The sequence below is a fragment of the Drosophila rhopaloa genome, unplaced genomic scaffold, assembly GCF_018152115.1.
Source record: "Drosophila rhopaloa isolate 14029-0021.01 unplaced genomic scaffold, ASM1815211v1 contig_3, whole genome shotgun sequence".
In the NCBI taxonomy this organism is placed as follows: Eukaryota; Metazoa; Arthropoda; class Insecta; order Diptera; family Drosophilidae; genus Drosophila; species Drosophila rhopaloa.
Window position 1 is genome coordinate 20,630,182 of NW_025335123.1, and position 25,754 is coordinate 20,655,935.

At 37.3% G+C, this 25,754-nt stretch overlaps 1 protein-coding gene across 1 annotated transcript; it reads left to right on the plus strand.

The window, feature by feature from the left end:
* Positions 1-8,365: 8,365 nt before the first annotated feature.
* Positions 8,366-10,081, plus strand: LOC108046075 (fibrinogen-like protein 1). Its single transcript, XM_017125629.1, has 3 exons — positions 8,366-8,818; positions 9,179-9,894; positions 9,955-10,081. The coding sequence occupies exons 1-3, from the start codon at positions 8,366-8,368 to the stop codon at positions 10,079-10,081; spliced, it is 1,296 nt and encodes a 431-aa protein (XP_016981118.1).
* Positions 10,082-25,754: the final 15,673 nt, after the last annotated feature.

Consider the following 25,754-nt stretch of genomic DNA (forward strand, 5'->3'; position numbering starts at 1 on the left):
CCGTTTCCTGTCTTTTCCCATCGCTGGCTGCTAATTGCTTTGCATTTTAGTGGAAAATCCCCTCTGTTTCATTGGGATGCGTTGACAATTTGATTTCGGGCAATATTTTTCGCATTTTCACACTCTGGCGAGGGGATTTGGCAATCAATCACAGAAGGACTACGTCTATTGCATATGTTACGGCAAATCTATTTTGGCCATGTGTGCACACATTTTTGCAGTATTTTCCATTTGGTTTTCTTCCATGAAGTGCATAAAAAATGCATTTCGCTAATGGCGATATATAGTATATTTGTATTTAATGTTAATTTTTGTATTTTATTTGCAAGTATTCTTTAAAATATTTAACTGTCATTTATTGTACACTTTAATATTTTTAACATTTAATCTTAACAAATTAATGTGTTCTATATTTTTAACCGAGGCAGTTCTTTTTTTTATTCACTTGAATTAAAATTTGAACTTTATTAAAGCAGGTCAGCTCATGTTGTTATTATTTTAAGGTCACAAATTGTAAATATAATATTTATGTTTCTAAAATTTTGTTAAAATATTTTATTTTGTTTTGCCGTGTGATCCAATTTTCCGCCTATATTGCAATGGCTTTTCCTGGGCTCTACTGCTGAATTTTCGCTTACTAGTTTCGGAAACACCCAGTGCCTGGGGCTTATGGACGACAATTAGTATCTCTGCTGGTTGGCTGCTGCTGCTGATGATGATATCCTGGCCATGTCCAGTTTCCAGGACCAGTTGCAGTTGACAGCTTAGAAAAATCACCGCAGGAGCCTCAAGTGTTTTCCTGCGGAAGTTTGATGAAGTATTTGTTGGCTAGACAAATGTGACATATCTGTGGGTGGCGGCATACCCTGCTCTTAAACACCTACCAGTCATTCTGCACTTAGAACAAATGTGGATGTACTAGATAGCAATGTTAAAGTAATCTTGAAATGGCCTCAAGCCAACCAATTTGAATCGTTTATTTATTTTATGTCCATTACCTACATTTCTACCTACTCATTTTCTTTTGTTGCTATGATTTCTGAACCAAATTTTAAGTATTTTAAAAATTGAAAAAATATTTATTTATACTTTAATACGTATGCTTAAATATATTTTGAATTTAAGTTATTTTATTCTTGATCGTGCAACCTGCCATGCAAACTTTCTAAGATCCATTACCTTATATTATTTAATCCTTTTTTCTTTTACTTTTTTTATTAGGCCTTTTTCTCAGTGTAGTCCCCAAGATGACTGAACAATCTGTCATTAGTCATCTTCAAGTGGCGTTGAGTGGAATTATGTAAAGAGCTCCTCTGCCTTCTGCCGTCCCACACTGGAATTAATCTTATTTAATTTGAATTTTTATTTAAATAATGAAAACGCTTCGTCCCCGAGAAAGTTTTGTTTTCTGGGCACAAATTTCTCCTTTTTGTCCGGCCCTTCTTTATTATTATTATTATTATTATTAAATGGCCGCGGACAGACCAGGGGCGTTCGGCCGAAGGGGGGGGCGTGGCACGTGCTACTTGTGGAACACTTTCCAATTTGTTGGAACCCCGGCAAGCTCGAAAACAATTTGTGACCCCGAGAACTGCAAACAAACCCAACAATGAGAACAAACAAAGTTCCTGGGGGCCGTTGGATTGGTGGCAAGGGGAGTGGGGGGTCTTTGTATGCCACCTGCTGCGGGGGAGAGGGGGAGTAGTGGGAGGTGGGCGGTGGGAGGTGGGAGGTGAACGGCAGTCGTGTGTCATTCTGCGGCAGCGCGCGGCACGAAAATGATTTATGAGTGAGCTGGGCCAATGGTCTCCTTTTATAAAAGGGATGGGGGAGGGGGAGGGGGAGGGGGTCAGGGGGGCTTGGTGACCCCAGAGCAGCTTTAAATAAATGACAGGGTCAAGGGGATGGCGGTTCACAGGTCCCGGACTCTCATCACACTGTCGCATAAATGCGAAAAGGTTTTAAGGTATTTAAAACACAGTGAAAAGTCGAAGAGTACTGAAAATATATTTTAAATATGTATTTTCTATCCATTGGCTTACAACAAACTTAAAAATAGAACCGCACCTTATTGGACTATTGTTTATGTATTCTTATTTGTTTTTTAAGCTTTAATTAAATATTAAATATTTTGAGTAACCATTAATTGTTAGAATATTTAAAATACTGAAATTCAAAGTTATGCATATTCAATTTTTATTTATTCTTGAGTTTTGAGTTGTTGCCGGATTATCTGGGGACTTTCTTTTTGCCTTATTAATACAATTCAAAAGAGATTAATGCCTGTAAAAAATAAGACAAATGCCCATTGATAAATGAGGAATATATTATATTACAATAGATATGGATATACATGGATTCCCATCTGTATTTCATGGTCTTAAAGTTTTCCCCAGTTTTCTAAACAGAGAAAATGCCCTTACCATTGTTTCCTTTGGGACTGTTGCGAAAGTGAAAGCATTTTTAATTTAATTTTTTCTTTCTCGTCCGAAGATTCATTGTCCTGGCAACCTATTATTTCTTTTTTTGGGTATTCCGGCGCCTTGAGCCGACTTTTTAATTGCATTAACACGCTAATGTAAGTCGCATAATGCCGACAGCAGTCCTCCATCCTCGATTTTCGTCGGAATGCCCTGCTTATTACATATTTATGTTTATATTTTCCCTTATTTTTTGGACACTCCCCCGAAGAACGTTGAATAAATTTTAATTGTCTTTGGGTGTCCTCTTGTGTTTTTTACGCCTCCAGGCGGGGCATTAAATAATATTGCTTTGCAACATATGGACAGCGTCGGTTCAGGTTTCCCGTACTTTTCGCAGCCATTGCTGGGAAATAGTAAAAGCAGGACGAAATTAGCAGGACGCCAAAAGGACAAGGAAAATTTCTTACCTGTTGGCCATAAAATAAATTCCATTATACGAGCCTTTGTTGTGTGGGGGGGCTGAGTTTATCGGAGGGGGTTCTTCGTTGCTCGGCAATAATAATAAAAGCAAATGACAAGCAGAACAAAATGGGGAGTTTACTCCTAGCTGTGCGAATCAAACGTGGGCGAAATAAGACGGACTGACAACCAGATGATGGCTGAAAAACATAATAAACACGAATATTTTGTGTTTCTGATTTTAATCGTGGCTGTTCGGATTACTTAGAAATCAATGGAAAATAACTAGAATTTCAAGGAACACTTAAAAATATAGTTGCAGGCAAAGTAAACAAATTATTAAAACTGAAGACGGCGATAAACACAACCATATAAAAATATACTTTAAATTGCTTTTGTTTTTCCAGAATAATGCAAAAATAAATTATAAAATATTAAAGTATACAGCTAATCAAATAATATGTATTCTAAAAATTATGGTCTATTTTTTTCCGCAGTGTTTTGTGATTCAATTATATGTTTCTTTCAGTATATAAAATCAATTTAGTATGTTAAATATTAATGTCCGAAGAGGCATTTAAATCAGACAAAAAGTGGCCCAAAAGGTGAAAGGAAAATGTCCTTCAAATTTATCTCGCTGGCAAAAAAATGTTAGCCCAAGGGTCTAAAAAATCCAATATTCGAGCAAACACATACACGCACGGCAAAAATCGCGAAGACAAACAAAAGTTTCTCCCAAAAAAAAAAAACGAGAAGTGGTGAAAGAAAGTTACACTTTTGTGTAAATTTAATTTTATCTGCGTCCAGGGCGAAACAAATAACACATGGAAGTGTCTCCATTTCTCTCTCTTCGACTCGTGCCTTCTCTTTCCTTGCAGCCATCCCTTTCTATTGCCTCGATTTACGTAGCCCACTGGACAATCGTAAGCAGTCTGGCCACTTTTGCGGGCGATTGTCAAGTCCTTTCGGTTTTTGGCATGACATTTTACCGGATATATTTTGGCACTGGCCAAGGTCACGCCCACATTTTTTTTATACGTACAAACCACAGGCGGGCAAAGGTTAATGCAATTAGCCTTTTGGAAATAGTCAAAAACCGAAATGGAAATAAACCTATTCAATTTATAAACCTTAATATTTTTTATTTAATGACAATCAATGTGGTTTTTCCTTGCGACTTTCAGGAAAATCTTTTTAAAAAGTTTTTTATTCATTATCTGACACCTGAAATTTAGTGAAATGAAAAAGATGCTGTCAACGTGAATGGCAACCCACGAACAGGAATTTTTTGCTTCGGGGTTAATTAACTTTAACAATTTTGGCAAATTATGAAAATAAATATCTTAGCTGTAAAGAAAACTTTTCAGGAATTTCGCAAATTCTAAAAGGAAATTATGGAACCCGTAAATGTGGTTAAAGATTTTATTCTGACAAAAGCCGCAAATGCAGCTTGCCAAAGAATTTAAAATTCAAATTGAATTTACAAGATATTTGCAAAGAATTTTTCAATGTTTTTCTACCGCCTGGAAACATTTCACAGAACCAAAAGAAAAGGAATTCCAAGTCTAATGGACTTCAAAAAATACAATGCAGTTAATTTAAATAAAAAAGTTAAAGGAATTGACAGCAACTTGATATAAATTACAAGTCTAACAAAAAGTGGCGATAAACTAAATGATAAATACGTAATTGTTTGGCTATATATTTTTCTATACCAGTTGAACCTCAAGCAGTTGGACTGTTTTTGGCAAATTTGAGAATTTCATTTGGCAAAAGTCAGGTGCTCAACTGCTGTGATGAAAGTACTTAGCATTTTGTATTTAATTTTCATTTCTGCATTTGCATTTCAACTTTTCACTCTCACCACACAAAAACACAGAGGAAAAGCTTCGGGGCGTTCTAAGCACATCCCCATATGTGTGTACAGTTGCGGTCGAAATAAAAGTATTTGTGCACTTTTATTCGACAATATATTTAATTAAAATGAATGTGGAACAAAGAAATCATATTTCAATTAAATTAAATTTTATTTAATATTGTTATTAGCAGTACGTAAGCAATTTAAAATTGAAATTTAAATCCGCTTATACATTTTTGTCAGCTAAAATATACAAATTGAACGTTGGATTTCTTTGTGCGATAAGTTGATTATTATATAACAAAAAAAAAATGCTTTCATCATTTTCGAAACTTTGTTTAAAATGGTACTATTATTTGTGGCGCTGGTGTTTGGGCAGCAGAGAGATGGGAGCAGTTGATGTGTCATAAAAACTATTTTCCATTGAAATTTTGTTACACGAGACAAAAACGGAGTCAAAGTAATCAGGCCCCGGGTGGGCAGGTGGGGGTTAAGGCCCTGTACCAACGACAGTTTTCGGACAAATTGCTCGGCATGGGTTAAGTGCGGGGGTGTCGAGTTCAGGTCGGCGAAACTTTTTACGGCCGAACATGTCCGGGCATGCAAAACATTTGAAAATGTTAATTAAATTTCTCCGTACACTACGTCTTCTAATTGGCTGGGAAATTGGCATCGAGGGTCGGGCGGGAAAAACACGTTTTCCCAGGCCCACAATTATATTTTTGGGCCACTAATCAGGTTGAGCTGTCCTTCTGCGATTAATTAATGCGAAAATTTCGTTGCCACTGCAATGTATTCCGATTGTTTGTGCCAAAAATACACACTAATGTAATATAGAGCGATCTATGTACTGCCTGCAGTGTGTACACATGTATGTATTGCTTATTATTTTAATTTCGGCAATTGTTATTGTTATAATGGCCAAATATAATTTGTGCAGAATCGAAAATATTTCGTGCATAAATTAAATGCAATTTATGCCAAAAGTTCAATGGAGGAAGGAGACTAAATAAATCAAATTTTTGACCATTGGTTACTTGGAATTTTCACACAAATATTAGTGATTTTCACTTTGAATTTAAAAGACTTATATCCAAAGTTAAAATGTTTGCTCCGGCAAAATGTTTTTATCATATAATTTGGTATTTACAGCTAAAATAGTTTAGAGCCCTAAATAGTTTGTTTTATTTTTTGTTCAAGTCATTTTGTTTCTAAGTTTTAATAGAAAAAATAAATTTCCATTTTAAAATTTCTTGGTGGGCTTGGAAAACTTCCTCAAACCGTTCTCAGTTTTAATTATGATTTTGTTTTAAATATTTTGCATTAATTTAGTAAATAAATAAATAAATAAAACATACTATACGACTTTGTGTCGCCTTGCACTAAAAGTTAATTATTTTTATGATCGGAAATATCGTTGACTGCAATTAGAACAAGTGGCCGGGGCCTCACCTGATATTTGTTTTTTTTTTTTCCGCCGGCCACTAAGTTTCAAAGGACGAATCTTGGGAAATCCATGGGAAATCCAGCATTTTCCCTCTGCGCAGGACGTTGGTCAAAGGATTTTATTAGTTTTTCGTTTATTCGCCGGCTGCCTTAACTTTTCCGCTTTCGCTCCTTCTTGGCCTGTGTAATTTCTTTATATTTGTGGCTTTTATTACCCGGCCACACAGGACCAAGTCCGAGTCCTTGTTGTTTGCCGTTCGCTGCCTCGTTGTTGGTTTTGCTAATTTTTATTTATGTTCTTAAATGCTCCTTGCCGTGCCAACGGGCCACGCATTTTTATTAATTTTATTTCAGCGTGATTATTGTGATTAGTTTGCTTGCTCCACTCACCTCTCTTTCCCTTCAGCCGCTTTATTTATTTGTGCGACGACTTTGTCGAAGTAATTTTCATAAATATTTTCCTTTATTTTTTTGGAGAGGGGACGCAACAGGGGAGTCGCCACTTTTTGTTAGCCGGCGGTTTATTTGGATTAATTAAGACAAAATCCGTTTTCTGGCATCGAAGGAAATTGGGCCTAATAAATTTAATTAGCATATCTGTATGTATGTGCTTCAACATTGCGCTGGGAAGATATCGAATGCTGGGAATGTTTCTAATTTAAAATGCCTTAAACATTTTGATCTTAATTTTGATTATGTTATCAAGAGCCAAGGCTTGTTATTGAGTAAAATTCAGTGGGTCTGATTCCGGTCAATAGGTGTATCCTTAATGATTTATGCCGGCCTCAACAAGTTGCTGACCTATAAACTTAAATATCGTACAATGAAAGGGTTAGGAAAAAGGGAAGTGGAAAGTGGAAAGTGCATTAGGCCAGCGATGAAGCCTATTTTGCGAAAAGTAAATCGCCTCAATTTCCACCTTTCAACATGTCTCGACATGTCCGTGCTCTTCGTCCTGCCAGTGCGTGTGCGTGTGTGTGTGTGTGGGTGTGCTAGTGTGTGTTTCTCTGCGAGTGTGTGTGTGCGTGCTGAGTAGGCTCTTGAGCCGCACAACACTTCCGGTTGCCACTTGTGAGCGAAAAGCTTTTCAGCCTTTGAGTGTTTTTTGTGGCAGGAACGAGCAGACATTCCAGACATCCCCTACCACCGATTTTCCTTTCTTTTTTTTCCAGTGTTTGTGTGTGTGCTTGTCGCCCAATAACAAAAAAAAAACAAGAAAACTGGGGGCATTTTCAGACTACCACGTACCCTAAGGTATATTTATATTTGTGTAATTTCATTGTTTTTAGCTTCATTGTTTTTAGTAATATTGAATATAGAAATCGAAATAGTCGTTTTGTAATAACTTAAAGGGTATACAAAACTTCGGCCTGCCGAAATTTGCTTCTTTTCTTGTTTGTTATAATCAGGTTGATTTGGAAAAATTAATTTGTTGACCGACATTATTTTCGGTTTTTGCGAAAATTGGGCAAAACTTAAATTTATCAGCTGTGAAATTAAATTACTGTTTAAAGCAATTAAACAGTAAGCACTATGTACTATTATATTACTTGTTTAAAGGAAACTAATAGGAATAAAATTGGACACTTTTTCAGCCCGAAATTCGGAAATTGGACAATACCAGGGAATAATTTTGGGTCGTTCGCTCAAAAGGTTACACATGCCCATTGAATTTCCCAAGAAATTTCTACAAATGTGATTTATGATCCGAATGAATCATGGATTCTAGATTCTGGAAAGCCCAGTAGATAGTGTCTATCAATATATTAGCGCACATACAATCTCAAATAAACAAAGCAGAAGATTATTTTCAGATTGTAAATTTGTTTTCGAAGAAGTATGCAATTATCCCGCTGTTTTTTTGGTTTCCAAATGACTTAAAAAACAAATAAAAACCATTGGTATTCTGCCAATAAACTAATATAAAAATAAAATAAAATAAGCGATAAGAACATAAGCTCATTTCCATTTTTATGGTCCATACATATGTATACATATGTACGTATAAGGTGATCTGATTTCTTCCGATTTTTGGGCAACGGACCAGAGATTAGAAAGACCACGTCCCATACATGCGGAATATGAATGTTCACGGGACTTATCAGCAATATTTTAGACTTCGTTGCTTCTTCAACTTATAGCTACATTTTAGTATACTTTATAAATTCGATTAGAGTAGATGGAACATCTTAAGATGCTGAGCCTATTATCCTATTTGCTTGGCTTATTAATTTTTCCAAGTGTACAAGGAGGAATTGGGTTCAATTCAAAGGATCAGTCGTTGTGCGTTCTCCAAGATGAACCAAGACAGTGTGGCTCCTTTTGCCTGGCCGCTCTCAACCCGATATTCGACGATACTGATAGTATGCGAATGACGTTGGATGAAATCAAGGCAGAACTGAAGGCCGGATTCGATTCGAGACTCAAGCTGGCGGAAGAACAACATATGGCGGTGAATTCCGAAATGAAGAATCAACTGCAGGAACTTAAGAAAAAAATGGAGGGCCAGCACACTGGCCTTCAGGAATCCGTGAGCAAGATCATCACAAAAGATGACTTCGCGAATTCAATTAAGGCTCTGCAGACCAAGCTGGATTCGAGATTGGACAGAACGGAGGAACAACTTAGGACGGTGAGTTACTTATAGAGAGACATCCTTTCGCGTTCGTATCAGAAGTGCTTATCTCTGATTATATGTAAATTGCATCTAAAGAAAACACAAAAGTAAGAGTTTTTTAGCCCATTAAATAAAACTGCACAACAATTGTCATATTGCATTGTTTAGAGCTTTATTAGGTAATATTCAAATTTCTATCCTAGCATTTATTTTAGCTTCGAACTGACGCTGACATTTCTCGGCGTATTTAGAAGTTGTCCGTTTTTTTTTGGTGTAAGCTCAATTTAGATTTACTACATTAATCAACTTATTAGAATATTGAAAACGAATGCAATGATTATTATTTTATCGCCTATTTTAAATTATTTTGTACAGATGAAAATAACAGCCAATGCCAACGATGAACTCAAACTCCAAGTAACTACTTTGAAAGATACAATAAAAGACTTACAGAGTAAGTTAAAAATATCCGAAGGTCAAATCAAAAGCAAAGAAGATATTTTAAAGGTGAAAGAGGGGCAAATCAAAAGCCAGCAAGAACTCCTTAAAAATAGAGATGAACAAATCTCGGACTTTAGGACTCAAATTAAAGCGATTGAGAAAACAAAATCAGAACTATCTAGTCAGCTTTCGGAATACCAAATAAAACTCAGGGAGATGGAACCATTTAAGGTGTCATGTGCGTCGTCTCCACCTGGTTGGACTGTAATTCAGAGACGCATTGACGGATCTGAGAACTTCGAGAGAAAGTGGCATGATTATAAATCTGGATTTGGGAATGTCAGGGGAGAATTCTTCATCGGGCTGGAAAAATTGCATCGGATGACTGAGGCACGACCCCACGAACTCTTCATTAAACTTGGGCTGGTTAATGGATCCACCAGTTACGCTCACTATGATGACTTTATGATTGGGAGTGAGGAGGAATTGTACGAGTTGAAGAATTTAGGGAAATATTCTGGTGAAGCCGGAGACTCCCTCGAATTTAATAAGAACCAAAAGTTCTCCACATTTGATCGGGATAATGACAATCATAAAGGAAATTGTGCCTCTAGATATGGTGCATGGTGGCACAATAACTGTGGATCTAGGTATACCTGTTTATTTATGCTCTGCTTAAATCTTCTTACTATAATCACTTTAAATTACAGTGCGCTCAATGGAAAATACTTGAAAGAAGGCAAAGGTATAGGAATTCATTGGGGCTCATGGCATAAATTCATAAATAATATATCACTGAAGTTCGTTGAAATGATGATAAGGCCCAAGTTCTTATGAGTCCCACTGTTTAAGTATAAAATATTTGGATTTTAATAAAAATCACTAAATCTATACTGTACTCCTAATGGTGTCTGGTATTAATTTGTTTTCATTTGATAAACTGGGAGATTTGATAAAGTGATTGAGATTATTTTACAACTGATCTGTGTATTTTACTTTTCATTCGGATGCCGTTTGTAATCGTTATTAAATTACGTATTTTAAAAGATTGTATTGAGTCATTATGTATGTAAAGGAGAATGATCTGAATAAGAGTACTTTCCAGCCTGAGGACTCTATTATTCTTAGCTCCGCATGTTAGAGGTGGTTGCAACCCAAAGGGCAAAGTCAAGGCAACGATTGCACTTCTGCTCTGGTGTTGAATGTGATTCCCGAAATCGATTCAAATACCGGAAGAAGGTGTCTACAAACATACTTGCGCACAGTAGCATCTTAAGATCATTCTGCGGTTCTAGATTATCAGCTAGCTATAAATAAGTACATAAGTACGAAACGAGTGCGATAAGCGTTCGCTTTTTATACTCAGGGGATCTTATAATTCAGGTCACAAGTTTGCAATACTATACATTTCTGACCTTATACACTAAAGGAGCAGTTATTCGCGGATCGAAAATAAATTACAAAATTAGTTGTGAGTTTATCAATCGTATTTCTACATTATTTCACGACTTGTGGGCGTTAGAGTGGGCGTGGCCTAATAGTCCGAGAAAAGTGTAAATACTCTACGAGTAACGGATATAAAACTGATAAAATTCTGTCCAGCTGCCCGAGATTTTCTTTAGGTTGTGGTTTTGGAATCTGTATTTCAGTTGGCATCCACTTCTTGACTTTGATACTCTGGGCTCATTGTCTTTTCTAACTCATCTTGAAAATGTTTTATATAATAGTAGGTTTTAACTAGGTTTATTTATTTAATTTGGTCCAAACTTCGTCAAAAGAATGACTATTTTGTGTAGCTGAGGGCATACACTATCGATGTCCAAATTATTTTTTTACGATTTTAGCATTTATACAAGGTGTTTTGGATTCTTGTTTTTTGCGATAAAATTGGTCCAAAATACAATGTTTTAGCTCGGAATTCCAATGAAAATGTTGTAACGAATTATTTACGTAAAACCGAAAATCGAGTTGCATTTTTCCGAACTTAAGTATTAAAAACATATTTTTAAAAACTCATATTTTAAGTTTTTTTTCTCATTTTTTATTAGGCTTTGGCTTGCCGAAGTTAGCTTCCATTCTCGATTTATTTACTTATTCTTTTTTTTGTGATATTGGACCAAAGTGTTTTTATGGCCAATTTGACGAATGACCCCCGATGGAATGGGTTAAGTGGCAATACTCTGGTGGTCGTGGAATATTGGAAGGTCGAATCGACCGATTTTTGCCTAATTTATTCGCTCGTATCGCTCATAAATAAACGAAAATTGGTTCAAAGGGAAGAGGCCAGAGTTGACTTATTGAATTTGCCTAAACGGGGAGAGAAAATAAAAGAAAGCCTGCGAGGCCGCCACTAAAAACATAAGAGCAACGCATAATCATCATGGGGGAAATGGCTGAAGGTCGTCGACCGGGGGGCTGTGGGCGTGGCCGGAGGCGGGGGCGGTGGCGGGTCCTAGGAAACGCCTTAATGCCCCATCTAATGGTGCAAATAAATTTCAACTAAGGAATTTTTATAGAGAGAGTCATAAAACCAAATGGCTGCCAATGTTTTGCTTTTCCCCCGTCGTAGTAACGTTAATAGCCTTAATTGAGCGTCTGCCACGCCCACTTATTTGTTTATTAGTGCGCCCATCCCCGAAAACAACACGGGGAAAATGTGCGGGGGAAAAGCATCATGCTGGAATTTTCATTTGTCGTTGACAATAAAAAGACGTGGCCAAATAGGTAGTTTGCACTAAGGGAAAACATATTTGGAAGAAAAATTATAATACTTCTTGTAAATATATTTATTTGACTCAGAGGAAATATTGCAATAAAATATTAAACCTCTATTCAATGTTTACTAAACAGAGATATTATTTTGAAGTATTAATAAACGTATTTAATGTTTACATAGCAGTGATTTTACTGTGGAGTATAATATTATTATATTAATCCCGATAAAATCAGTAAAAAGACATTTAAGCTTGATAAAGAAATCTAAAAACATTATGAAATCATTCAATTGAAGCAATCATTTTTTCTCACTGCACTTGAGTCGGTTTTTCTTACAAATTTCCAGCGTTCTCAGATTCCTACAGCTTTCGTCAGTCGAATTATTTTCCACCTGGAATTCGCAGGTATATTTTTTAAAGGGTCCTTGCCACGCCCACCCCACATAATTATGAGTGTGTGTGTGTGTGTGTGTTGAATCTTGTGCTGCGGGTCAAGTTTAAAGATTCAATTTCCGAGGCAGCGGGAAAAAATCCATTAAAATTGTTAAATGCACCGTTGGCAGTTTTCCACATCCTGTCTTCTTCTTCATCGCCATTTCCTTTGCACTAATTTGCGTGTGTGTGTGGGTGCGACTGTGTGTGTGTGTGTGTGTGTGTATCCTGGCCGGTGAGGTGTAACGATGTCGCCTGAAGTATGGCGCTGCAATTTGCTCCGAGAGTCAAATGGATTTGACCTTAGCCACATGGGCGAGGTGAGGGGGCGGTTGGGTGGTTGGGTGGTTGGGTGGTGCAGTATGCTGGACCAGCACTAATGCTTAAGCTGATTTTAACAGACACACACACACTCGCAAACACCCTCAAACACACTCACATCGCGGGCAGACTTAATTTGCAGACAGAGCGCAAAAATTTCTCGAGCACTTTGGCACAGTGTGGCAAGTCGGAAAATTTGTGTAATATTTCAGGAACACAAGCATTACAAAAATGAACCAGATATTTATCTTGACATGTTTTCTACCAAAACTAAACAAGCCTGAGAAAAACTTTCTCTTGAAAGAAAACTTACCTTTTGTTATTAACCCATATTTTTTAGAAAAAACTATATTATTAAAAAAGGAAGACCAATACAAATTTTGAATGGACAGTTCTAAAGTTTTGTTTTCATATAATAGAAAACTACCTTTGTAAGACTCTCTTTTAATTCTTTAATCATCAAAGAATTCCATTTTCATTACAATAAAATGGCTTTCACAAAATATTGTATGTAAGTAAATAAAAGGCCCTGTTTTTCCGACGATTGCGGACAGTGGGCAAGTATCACGTAATGCAGCGCGGAAAGCGCATTAACACATTTACACGACAAACACACACATGCAGGTAAAAAAAAAAGCCGAAAAAGACATTTTTTGGATAAAAAAAAAGGAAACACGCGACACGCTTAAAAAATCTTTGCAACTTTCTTTCTGCGCCAAAAGCTGCAAATTTCATTTCACACCCAAAAGACCCCAGACATGCCAAACGAATAAAAGAGACGGAAGTAGAGGAGTGAAAAAGACGGGTAGAGGGCGCCAGAGGGAGAGGGCAGGCGAAAAAAAGTGCATGGCCACGAATTAAAAAGGTCATTTGGTCGCACTTTAGACAGTTTTTCCCCCCACTTTTTAGGTTATTTTTTCACAAGCATCGCACAGTGGATAAATAGGGGAGTACGGGGCGGCATAAGGATATACCTTTCGGTTTGGGGACTTGTAAAATAACTTTGGCGCCTGTCCAAATGAGCAGCCCAGCGGCGCGTGGCGAATCCAAAAGGGAAAGAGCAACGGGTCAGAGGTGGAAAAATGGGTAAAACCAGGCGGAGAAAGGCGGGGAAAGCGCGGAAAATCAGGTGAGTCCCACACAAAATAGAGAGGAAATTGCTAAGCCCGGGAAGCTTAAATCTTCCAAAATAAGTTAATTCAGGAGGCCTTTTGCCGAAAACAAAAATTACAGAAGTCGCTCAATTAGCAGCAACTAAAACTGCATCTAATTTCGAAGCCAACAAGTAAATTAAGTAGACAAAAGTTACTTACTAAACTTATAAAGAATCGGTTTTCAAAACATTAAATTTTCTTAAAACGAAGAACCGTCCTTTTTCTTTATATGTAAATTAAAAGGTATTTCCCCCGGCCTTTTCCATTGAAGTGTTGGCCGTAGGTAGATTTTACTGTTCCCTTGTTGCCAGGGCTATGGAAAAAATCCGTTTAGGGACAGTAAGCCCCAGCAAAGTGGAACTTTGATGCCGCTTTAAAGTGCATCAAGAATTAACAAAAAGAAATGGTGGGACGGCAAGGGAATAAGTCCCAGTAAAGTGGAAAACAACAACGTGGGGGTTGGAAAATACGAAGAAAATGCCGGGAAAACCCGGAGCGGAGGAGGCGCTACTGGCGGAAGGATAAACAGGGCTTAGTTGACCAAGTTGGCTGCATGGCGAGATAAGAAAATTGCAATTTAATTAAACTAATTGAAAGACGATAGGCGGCGAAAGGTGTCTCCTTCGGGTTTCTCCAGGGCTTCTTTGCCCCGACATTTCCCGTCCGACTGTAAGTCCTGGCTTCATCCTTATCGCCGCCTCCACACAACCAACAAAAGCAACAATAGGTGTATTGTACACTGGCCAAAACAACTGATAATCGCCAAATCATTCTAAATAATATCCAACATTTTACGTTACAAAAAAAGTTTAATAACAATAAATATTTGCTTAAAAATATTCGGTAACAAAGCAGGAAATGAGTGCTATTTAGCTCGTAATTTTTAGTTTCCATCATCAAACTCTTTTAAATTCTTTTAGAATGAGTACAACAATGTAATTTCAATGTCTTTTTTTCCAGTAAACTGATAGAAAATGTTTATAAAGTAAACCAGAACATAATAAATCGGCAAATTCTCTTGCATTATTATTTTTTTCAGTGTATTTGGTGAAAGGAAAAAAGTGAAGCCATGCAAATTGCTTCTCATCTTGCCATTCGCCTTCTTCTGGACATTTGCATTCAAAACCAATGCGTCGTTGACTTTTGCTTGAGAATGCCAACGAAAGAGAGGGCCGAACTGCGGCGAGAAAGAGACGGCCTGCTGGCAAATGAAAAGCAAACAGGCTGGGAGCGATAGAGAGGGACTGAGTGGGTCGAAAGAGACGCATTCAGGCATACAAATGAGCCCAGGGAGTGGGAGTGGGATTAGGATGGGTAATAGGCCAGGCAAAATGCACATGGACTAGTGCCAATGACAGAGACGTGCCGGCCAAGAAAATTAACACATCCCCCTTAGGATCCCAGTTCTTCGTCCTTTTTTTCGTACTGGGGCTTCAGCCATCGACTGCAGGTTCCAAGGCTCCCAGGCTCCCATGTTCCATCTTCCATCGTCCATCAGTAATGAGTTCCTACTTGCAAATCAATTTTTAAGCAGCAAATCCAAGGCCATTTCCATCATAAGTCATCCCCCTTGTGTGGTTACCTTTTTTTAAGACATCACAAGGGCCTGAGATCAGGGAATAAAGTGTGTTTGGCTTTAAGATAGGCCAATGACCAAACACTATCCCTTAATTTATTTCAAATATTTTATATGCCATAATTCTTATTGCAGAATTGCAGTGTAACAGAAACAAGCGCTTGGTGACTTTTTTGTATATTAATAATTGATAATCAGATAATTATTTTATAATCTTTGAGGCTAAGTGTATCATTTTCCTTCCAGCTTTCAGAAAGAGATAAATTATCAGCGACTTCTTATTGAAATCAGATTAATTTGCCCATTCCAAACTAGTCGTCTCTGTAACCGAAAAATATTGAAAATAGTTACTTAAAAATACGGAGAAGTGGCAATTGCCGCACTTAATGCGCTTATCTCAGTTTGCAGTTTTGAGCCTTGTGTGCGATGGAATATTGCAATTAAGTGAAGAGGCAGCTTAGGCAGTCTATCCATCTTTCCCCCGATTTCTCCCTTTTTCAAGATTCCTAGACCAACTGCTCTTCACATTCTTTGGCAGCGAAATAATTTTTGTTGCCATTTTATCTTGCCTTTTTAGTGTGTTTTTTTCGAGTTTTTTGGCCCACTGCTTAACTCTGTTGCTGTCGTCTCAAGTCTCGCTATAAATATGCCGTTACGCACTTTCTCCACCCATCATATGTACTGGAAAAAATAGTGGCATCATATATAAGAAGGTCATTTTTAAATATTATATCTATCATTCTAATATTTTGATTTACACTTAAATATAGTTGACACTAGAAAACTAAAGCCATATCTTAAATGTGATTAATCGCTAGTTGTTAGTCTTAGAAAATAGTGCCAACTTATTTATTTGAATATTTTTATAATATGAAATTATTTTAAGTGATAATAAGCTATTATTTTTGTAGGTTATCATAAGTACTTTTAATATATTATTTAATACATAAAGTATGATACATTTTCTTAAGGCTCTTTAAAGGTTAATTATAAACTTCAAAATTTTGTGTAGGAATACATTGTTTTTTGTATATTTATATTCTCGTACTGAGACGATTAGTAGTTTATGCATTTTTGGGACGCTCTTTCATTTTTTTCCAGTGCACCCCGTTCTGTCTGTCTCTTTCGCCCTCGTTCACACGCATAGTTAGTTCATGCCAAATTGAATTGCTGTTGAGCCAAAGTCAACGTTCTCAGGCTTTCAAACACTTTATAGTTTTCCTTTTTCTTCTCGTGAGGTTTTTCTTTTTTTTTTTTGGCCAAGTGTTTGCCTTTGCCGCTTGTTGACTCACACACACACACACACAGCCATATAAATTATGACGTGCGAGTGTGTGTGGGCTAAGCAAAAGTGTTAAGTTGGCAACACGAAAAATGAGCGCGCCGCAAAACTTTGGTTTCCTTCGAAAAATGTAAAAAAAAAACTGCAAAAATGTGCTACAAGCTAACACACACACACACTCTACACACACACACACATACGCACTTAAGAGCGTGGCAACAAATTTTTCCAAATGCACATTGATTCGTTTTCCCCGGAAAGGAAAAGTGGTCTTGTAACATAAAAAAAGGTATGTGTTTTTCAAATGTTAAAGCAAGTATATTGTGTCTTTGAAAATTGTATACAAATATTTATATTCAATAAAAAAACATATTTTAATGATTTATCAAGGTTTATGCTTCAACTTTGTTTTAAAATACTTACAGCATAATTGGCTTCTTGAATGTTCAATATAGCTCGAATTCAGCCCACTGTGCGACTTGCGGTTTCTTCCACTGTGGCTGTTCTGTTGGCATAAGTGGATTACCGTATTAAGTTTTTATTATTAGTCTAAATGGCAAAGTCCTCGTTGACTTTCCGGGACTTACGAAACTGACGAAAAGTGCAGAGTGGTGCGAAGTGGTTTAGGCAAACCCTTGTGTGTTGGGCTGAAAATTAAGTGTAAAATAAGAAAATTAGCTTAAAATAAATTCTGCTGCGGTTTCGTCGTCCTTCAATATTCATTTGGCTTTCCGTGTGCCAGTGTGAGGATTAATAATTAGAGACGACAGTGTACACATACGGTGTAACCACTGAGCCACCCAGAAAGCCACCCCGAGCACCACCCCAAAAAACCACCCAAAAAACCACCCAACGAAAGGAGGAAGAATCGCTTTCTGGTTCGCACAATTCTCAGAGCGTTCATTTGCTTGGCCAAAGACGGCATAACTTTCATTTATGACAGGCCCAGTTCGCATATTATGCGGTATTCCCTTCACTTACCAGTCGTTACACTGAGGGAAACACTTTGAATTGGGATCGATAAGTGGCTTTGGGTTGTCTGTTTTTGGAGAATTTCCCCAGAACACTTTTTGCAATTTTATAGTAATTAAATTATATGCTTTTAGGCTGATTTTGTGGACTTAATTTGATCTTGGAAATAAATGATAAATGATCTTTGAAAGGTATTCATTTTTCTCTGCACACCCTGTTCCGCTCTCTAAAAAACTATTAGTTTTGGCCCACATTTAATAGCATTATTGTGCTGAGGATGTTGTAATTTCTCTCCGTGTACACCCTCTCCCTCGCTCCCTTGGCCATCAGTGCATATGCATAAAGTTTATGAGGCACTGGCGATTGCAAAACTTTTACCAACAATGGCGACAGAAAGTTTCCTTTCCTGTTTTCCGTTCTTTTACCATCTCTTTCTCCTTCTCCTTCTCCGTCTCCCTCCCTCTCTCTATCTGTCTCTTTTTGCAGTACCTTAAGTTAAAGACAACAGCAAACCAAGCCGGAATAATGCATATCAAATAAAACTCATATATCCCTGGCAAATTTTAATCGAAGTCAAGGAAATATTCGTTTTGATAAAGTTGGGTATGCGAAATATCTGGATGAAATCAAAAGAATTGATCGAAGAAATCAGATATATTTTTTATATTTTTTTGGAAAAAAGCTTCTTTCTAGCTTAGATTATTTATTTATGTATTTATTTATATTTACGTATAAGAGTTAATGGGGCATATTTAGAATCTCCAGCTTAACACTTTTGAACGAAAGGGATAAATTGAAGAGTCGGAGCTAAATATTCCCAGCTGTAAAAGCCGAGTTTATTAACTCAACTGCAAGTCCATGGCCATCCTATTATCCCGAACTTAAGTTGGCGATTAAAGACATACATCGGTCCACTTCACACCAACCCGAAATGCGTTGGAAATCTCAAGTAAAGTCCTTTTCGCCGAGCAAAAGATTTAAAATCAAATTAAATGCTTGTTGACATGTCATCCACACATACTCGTACACCAGAGACCGGAAAAAGGATTCAAGTTCTTAGGGGGTTAAGCGGCGGGGGTTAGGGAGTGGAGGGTTAAGGCTAAGCTGCTGCATCAAGTGTCATGCAATAAATATCACTCAAAACTTTCTTCTTTTCGGGCCATGTGTAGCGATAAAATGTATCTAATTTAAGATGTTTTTGCCGCCCGAGCAAACTGCAATCCAAGCCATCCGAACTCTTTGCCAAACTGCAAAGAGCAGTAAACATTTTTAATTTGACAAAACTTTTTACCTTTGACCGCAGGTGGCTCGAGTGGGTGGTGCAGTGGCTAGAGTGGTTTTGGGTGGTTTGTGGGTGGCTTTGGGTGGCTTTGGGTGCCCTGCAAAGGCCACCTTTCCGACAACAATATGAGGTCAATGCGGCAGACTGAAGTCTGATATCTGATGGAGGGACGGAATCGGGGCACTACAATAAAATGAAAATTTTCAAAATTGCAGCACAAGATTCTAGCACATTGCAAACGCTCTCTTCTTGGACATCAGTGCTGCGAATATGGCTAACGTTTTTTTGTATATACTTAACTATTTTTGCGTTTCAAATAGAAAGGTGGCATAAAAAAACCCTTCAGAAAATGCCGTGCCTTAAAAAGAAATAAAGTTCTGAAGAAGAAGTTGTTGGTCGATCTCTCTTAGGATAAATATGGGATTATTTTAATAGATTATCGAAAAGAACTTAATATATTTTGTGGCCTTTTAACAAAGTTTAAAAATGAATAATGCTTAGATTGAATAATAAAATAAGTAATCAATCCAATCCATATGAATGGTTTGATTACATATTTTATTTCTCAAATGTGATCATTCTTTCTTATGTTTAACAGGGTTTCTGATTGCATTTAAATTCCTTACTTAGTTGAATGAAAATAAAGGGACTTTCGGGGCCTTTGAAAAGCATTTCTGGCATAAATGCCAACCAGCCCCTTTGTACGGACACGTATACATCCCTTCTCTGTCGCCATCCTACCACGTCAAGTATGAAATTGTTGTGTTCACACTAAACTTAAGTAACTGAATTAAAATGCGGCTAATAGAGTAGTTGCAAACACATGGAGATTGAATGGGGGAAAGGGGGGCTGCCGGCGGATGACGGAGTAAGATGGCCAGATTAACTGACTAGTTTATGGCAATCCCTGAAACCGAAGGACCATCCCAGTGTGTGGGCATGTGTGTGTTTCTGTCACTCGGCTTTCTTCCTCCTTTTTTTTTTTTTGTTTCTTTGCCTCTGCTGACAGTTTCTACAGGTGGAAGACGGATGGCAGGGGTGGTGGCTGGGATGTCCTTGATGGACAGGCCAAGGAATTCTGGTTTTGATAGGTTGCCCCATGCCTACCGGGGAATTTTCCTGCAACGTAAACGAGGTTTCTGTGGCAGTAATAGCATTTCCTCGTTTTGGTTAAAGGATATACCGTCTGGGGTTTTTAAAGAATCGAAGTGACGCAATTGGTAAACGCTTAAGTACATTATTATAATAACAACATATTCAGCAAAGAGGTCCATTTTATTATTGTATTAGATAACAACAAAGAGACATGATTTAAAGTTTTATTGATATATAATTGCAATAGAAAATTCAAAACATTTTTTTTCGATTTCCGGCCATAGAGACTCCTTAAATGATATGGCCTTCTTTAAGCCAAAAATCAAAAATAATGCACCTAAAACCAACGAACAAGATAACATTCCGCCTTAAGTTTCAACTTCCGATTCCCCTCCCAAATCTTTCCTGCAGTTCTTTCAGCGATTTTCAGCATTGTGGGATGTCAATCAAGTGCAGAAGTTTTTAACTGCAATTGCGAATAATAAAAAAAGGCGAAAACTAAAAGGAAAAGTGCGGAAAAGCTCGTCAAGATGGGTTGCTGCCGTAAATAATAAAATAAAAGTGAGAGCAAATCTGTGGGGAATGCAAATTAAAGTGCAAATTGAAATCGAAATGACAGATCCCGGCCAGCCTACCCCAGAGTCATTCGGCTCCTGGTTCTGCTCCGTATCACCATCATCCTTATCGTCATCAAGCTGAGATACTCAGATACTTGGATGCTTAACTGAAGGGTCCCCCATCCGAAAGTCTCCCCCTTTTCCTGAGAGAAAACAATGCATATGCATTGTCAGCGGAAAACTGGCGAGGGGAAGGTCCTTGCACAGCGGGGGAGATGGGAGGTCCTGGCAGACCTGTGAGACAGATGCACTTTAAAAATGAAGAAATTATATAGCATACTTATGGGCGATGCCGCACGTGCACCTCTAGAACGGATTGCGCTGAAGGGTGGATTTAAAAGAATCTTTGAAGTCCCAAAGGACATGCGGCGACTTCTCTAACACTCTGTACCACCAAAAACTTTTTCGAAATTTTATCATTTCTTCAAAAAACACTCAATTGCTTTTGTATACGAAGTAAATCTAAAATACCACTGACTGGAGACTTATCTTTCTGGTATTTTTTTTGAATAACTACAATTTTAGGCATATAAATTTTAATTTCATAAAACGAAGCTTTAAAAAAACGTATTTAAATAAGAAAAAAATATGGATATTACAATTAATAACTAAACAGAAAAAGTTTTTTCAAAAATTTTATATTCTAAGATAAAACATTTTCACTATTAATTGCTTTTAATTAATTAATTTAATCTTATTTAACAACACTTGAACTTATCAACGAGTTAGCTTTTAATTTTGTTATCCAAGCAAACTTTTTGCTTTAGAAATTCCAATAAACCCAACTCAAGCATAAAAAATGCCTCATAAAACTGGCAAAAAGTTTTTAAAGAATTTCAAATATTTTCATTTCTAGTATATCTGCTTAGTTTTATTGCGTATACGCAATGCTGGCAGTTGCTGCGTATACGTAATCTGGCACAATGTGAATAATCTCCGTTGGCCATTAGGGCAGCCAACAAGTTTTGCTTTTGGCCTTGCTGCACACACATACGTATGCAGGTGTAACTGTGCGTGTGTGGGTGTGTGTGTGCGAGTGTGTGTCTGTGTGGGAAAGAGAAAGTTAAATTAAAAAAATGTCAAATTGCATACATTTAGGAGCTAATGAAATAAGTTAAGCGACAACAACAACTGAAAGCGTTGCCTAGTGCTGAGTACTGCGTTAAGTACCTCAGTGTGTGTGAGTGTGTGAGTATGTGCTTGTGTGTGTGTGTGTGCGCTGTGCTATGTAGGTATGAGTGTGCTCTGCATGTGTGTGTGCATTGCAATTTGAATTAATTTGACTTTTTTATGAACTTTAAGTATGCCAACAGCAGCCCAAAGCTAAGCTATGCTCCTGTTTTCCTAGGTCCTTGTTGTTGTAAGTGTTGTAGTTGTAGTTGTAGTTGTTGTTGTTATACTTGTAGTTGTAGTTGTTGCCACTGCAGCTGTTTGGTTGCTGTAAGCTTGTGGCCTGTGTTTCACTCTCTATATATATATAGATATATATGTGTGTGTGTGTGTGTTTGTTGGCCACGTCGAGCGTTGATGAGATGCCAGTTGAGTTAATCAGGAAAACATGGTGAGCCAAAGGCACCGACAGAGACAGATATGGTGCCAGAGAGGGATAGACAGAGAGAGAGAGAGAGAGAGGGGGTTTATAAAGACTAGAAGCGGAAAAGGCAGAAAAAAGCAAAAAAAAACCTTCAAGGCAGCGCTCTCAAGGCGCCTTTCCTTTGCCACTTAAAAAATCATAATCATAACTAATTATGATTACGCCAGGCAACCGAGTTATAAGCCAGATGAGTTTAGCTGCCAGCTTTGGCTCTTGGACATTAATATATCAAAACTAAATGGGGGCTTACTTTATAGTTGATTTTATGGAAGGCTCTAAAATATGCAACAAAAGCAAGAAAGGAAGCTACCTTTGGAAGGCCGTGGCTTAAATACCCTTTTAGTTTTTTAAACATTGAAAAGGTATGCTTGAATCTATATGCATACTTATTGAAATTTAAATTTCATATAAATGGAACGATCACTTCTATGGAACATAGTCAACAGATCTTGTACATTTAAAACCGTATAATGAAATCGTACAAAAATTACAGTATCTCAAAGGTTAAGGTTATAAGAAGCTATAATTTAAAATGATAGTTCCAATTGTTTCTATAACAGACGGATGATATAGTCATTCCAACTAATATTCCATACTTGAAATACGTTAAATACTGATAGCCTTAAAATTGTTTTGTAGTAACTTTAGATGTCAAAAATTAAAGAAAGATGTCAATATTAAAGAAAATCATCTCCTCATCAAATTTTCTAATATTAAATATTGTCACAGTATATATATTTTCGTATAAGAAAGAGAAAAGAGCATTTGACATTCAATATGCACAATCAACCTACAAACGTAATATAACATAAACTTTGTTATATGAGAATACACATCATTGACGATGTACCTACACCATTTTCCCATCCAAAGGAAAGGTGCGATAACAGACGTTTATCGAACTGAAATCGATTTCCCCGAGTCCCAATTCGGCGCCCCGATATCTGCTCGACCATCCACCATTTCTGGATGTGGCCAACTGTCCATCATCTATCTATCAAAGTATCTATTTATCTTTTGTATCTTTCTATCTGCTTAACTGCGTCATCATCATCGCCATGATGGCCACACACATGTGGGTGTGTGTGTGGGTGTGTATGTGGGTGTATTTGTGCCATTCCTCCACTGCCACTTCCACTTCCTTTTCACTTCCCTTTCACTTCCGTTCGTTGTCTTGAGCTTCCTGCGAAACTGCTTGTTGTTGTCGATGGCGTTGATTGCTGTTGACTTTGATTTTTGCAATCTGCTTTCGATTTATTTTATATTTCTTCCAGGTCACTGACATTTGTGCAATGTCCAGTGTCCTTCGTCCTTCGTCCTTTGCCCCCCACTTTCTCCTCCACCCACACATGTCCATCATCGTCATTTTTTTTTGTTCAAGATCCTACTGCTTCACATCGCTTTTGATTTCTGATTTGGTTCATTGGTTATGGGCATGTCCTTGTCTAGTCCTGTATCTCTATCACCCCTCTTTCCCTGCGTTTTCACCCCTCTTTCCCTGCCTCTCCCCTCTCCCCCCTCCCCCCCTCTTTAACCCACACCACATACCATTGTTGTTTCTGCATGAAATTTGAGTAAATAGCTAAAGCAAAGCGAAATATGTCGACACATGCGGGCAGCTTTCCATTGTGGCTGAGTGTTGTTGTGCATTTGCTGGTATGTGTGTGTGTGTGTGAGTGCGATTGTGGTGTGCGTGTGTGAGTGTGAGTGCTTGTGTGAGTGTGAGTGGGCTGAAAATGCACATTTTGGTGCCCGCATTTTTAAGCGGTAAGTGTTTCGATTTGGCCTGGTTAATTTCCCATTTTCATTCCAAACAAAACCCTTTTTAGCAAAAAAGAGGATGAAAAATAACTTAGAAATATTTTGTTCTGTAATGATCGCTAACGAGCTCTAATATCATATTTCCTTATTCTTTGTTTCCTTAAATTTTCCCACAGAAAGTCATCTCTTCATTTCAACAAAATTATTGATTAAATGCTCTGTGATTTAATAATAATTATTTTTAGTCATTTTTATATTTAGTTTAACATAATTTTATTCACTGGTAACTATTGAAATATTTTACAATTGCTACATATTTTCCAGGAAATGCTTTTTTGTGTCTTTCGCCGACATACAAAAATTCCCAATATTTTATGGAATATTTATCATAAAACAGATGAAAAAGGGACTCCACTTTTTGACCATTTCAATACTCAGTAAGACTTTATAATGACAGTTAAGCTATTAATAAGAGAAATATATTATTTTTATAGTATTTAATAGAGAGAACCTTTCAGTTTATTTTTTTCACTACAATCAATTAATAGAAATTCTGGCAATCCAAATTTCTCATAAATTTCTCCATTTTTCGCCTCTAATCAATCAAGTCTGTTGGGTATTCAAAATTCGATTAAACAAAAAATGAAAATACCAGAGTTTTTAGCCTCGTTTTCAGTGCTCTTTTTCGTACTCAGCTCGGGTGTAGAACTCGTTATTGTTTCGTCTGATGGATGCCATGACAAGGTTTTCATAACTTTTTGCAGCATGCAAAAAACGATGCCAAATATTCTCTAACCCTGGCCCTGGTATTTTTCCAATTTCTCCCCCCATTCCGCTTTTCAACCAGCCCTTTTGGAAAACTCTTCTATTTTGGCTGCCAATCAGCTGACCCCGAAAAAAAAGTGTATGCGGGACGGGGAGGGGGTGAGGGGGGGTCTGTGATGTGTGTTTTTGGCATTAATATAAAACGCAATCAAAATCAAATCAAATGAAAATCGTTCGAGTTGTTATGTGTGTGTTGACAAGTTCATTATGTTTGCATTGCTTTCGGTTAGAGTTAGAGTCCCCCTTTTGTTTGTCCACCGATATGACCAATAATCAATGGCCAATACACACACACACATGCACACTCACACACACACACAGAGGCTGAGACGCACACAAACAAATGCCTGGACGCACATTAAAAGCGACTTGGGCTAGCCGCAAATTGAACTAATTTGATGTGTGAACAACGGCCAAAATGGAGGAGGGATGTCCTGCCGAGTGTCCTGCCATTGATGAGCCAAGTCAGATGGAAGACGTTAACGAAACACAGTTGGCAGCAAAATAATAGCAGTTCCTCAGGCTTTTCCAGCAGCTAAACATCCTTTCAAAATCGAATACATCGAAGAGAAATCATTTGGTTTAGAGCTTGCAACCACATTCTACGCATCGCTCTGTTCCAAAAAACATAAGCGTTTTCAGGATATTTAAACACATCGTTTCAGCATTAAATATTATTTACCATAAAAAATATATATGGCTCTAAGATATTTGAGCTGTCAGTATTTTCGGAAATTTCAAAGAACTTATCATCGTTTTAATAATAAAATAATATTTTGAACAACAAAATATCTTTTAATTTTGTGAATTCATTTCTCTTCATTTCCCAATAAATCAAAACAAGTTGATGATTTTATTATGGGTAAATTATTTAAGTAAAAACAG

Excerpts from the sequence above, each read along its gene's own strand:
- LOC108046075 (XM_017125629.1), top strand. The coding sequence starts at position 8,366 with ATGGAACATCTTAAGATGCTGAGCCTATTATCCTATTTGCTTGGCTTA. Across the intron at positions 8,819-9,178 it reads CGGAGGAACAACTTAGGACG|ATGAAAATAACAGCCAATGC; the intron begins GTGAGTTACTTA and ends TATTTTGTACAG. Across the intron at positions 9,895-9,954 it reads CACAATAACTGTGGATCTAG|TGCGCTCAATGGAAAATACT; the intron begins GTATACCTGTTT and ends TTTAAATTACAG.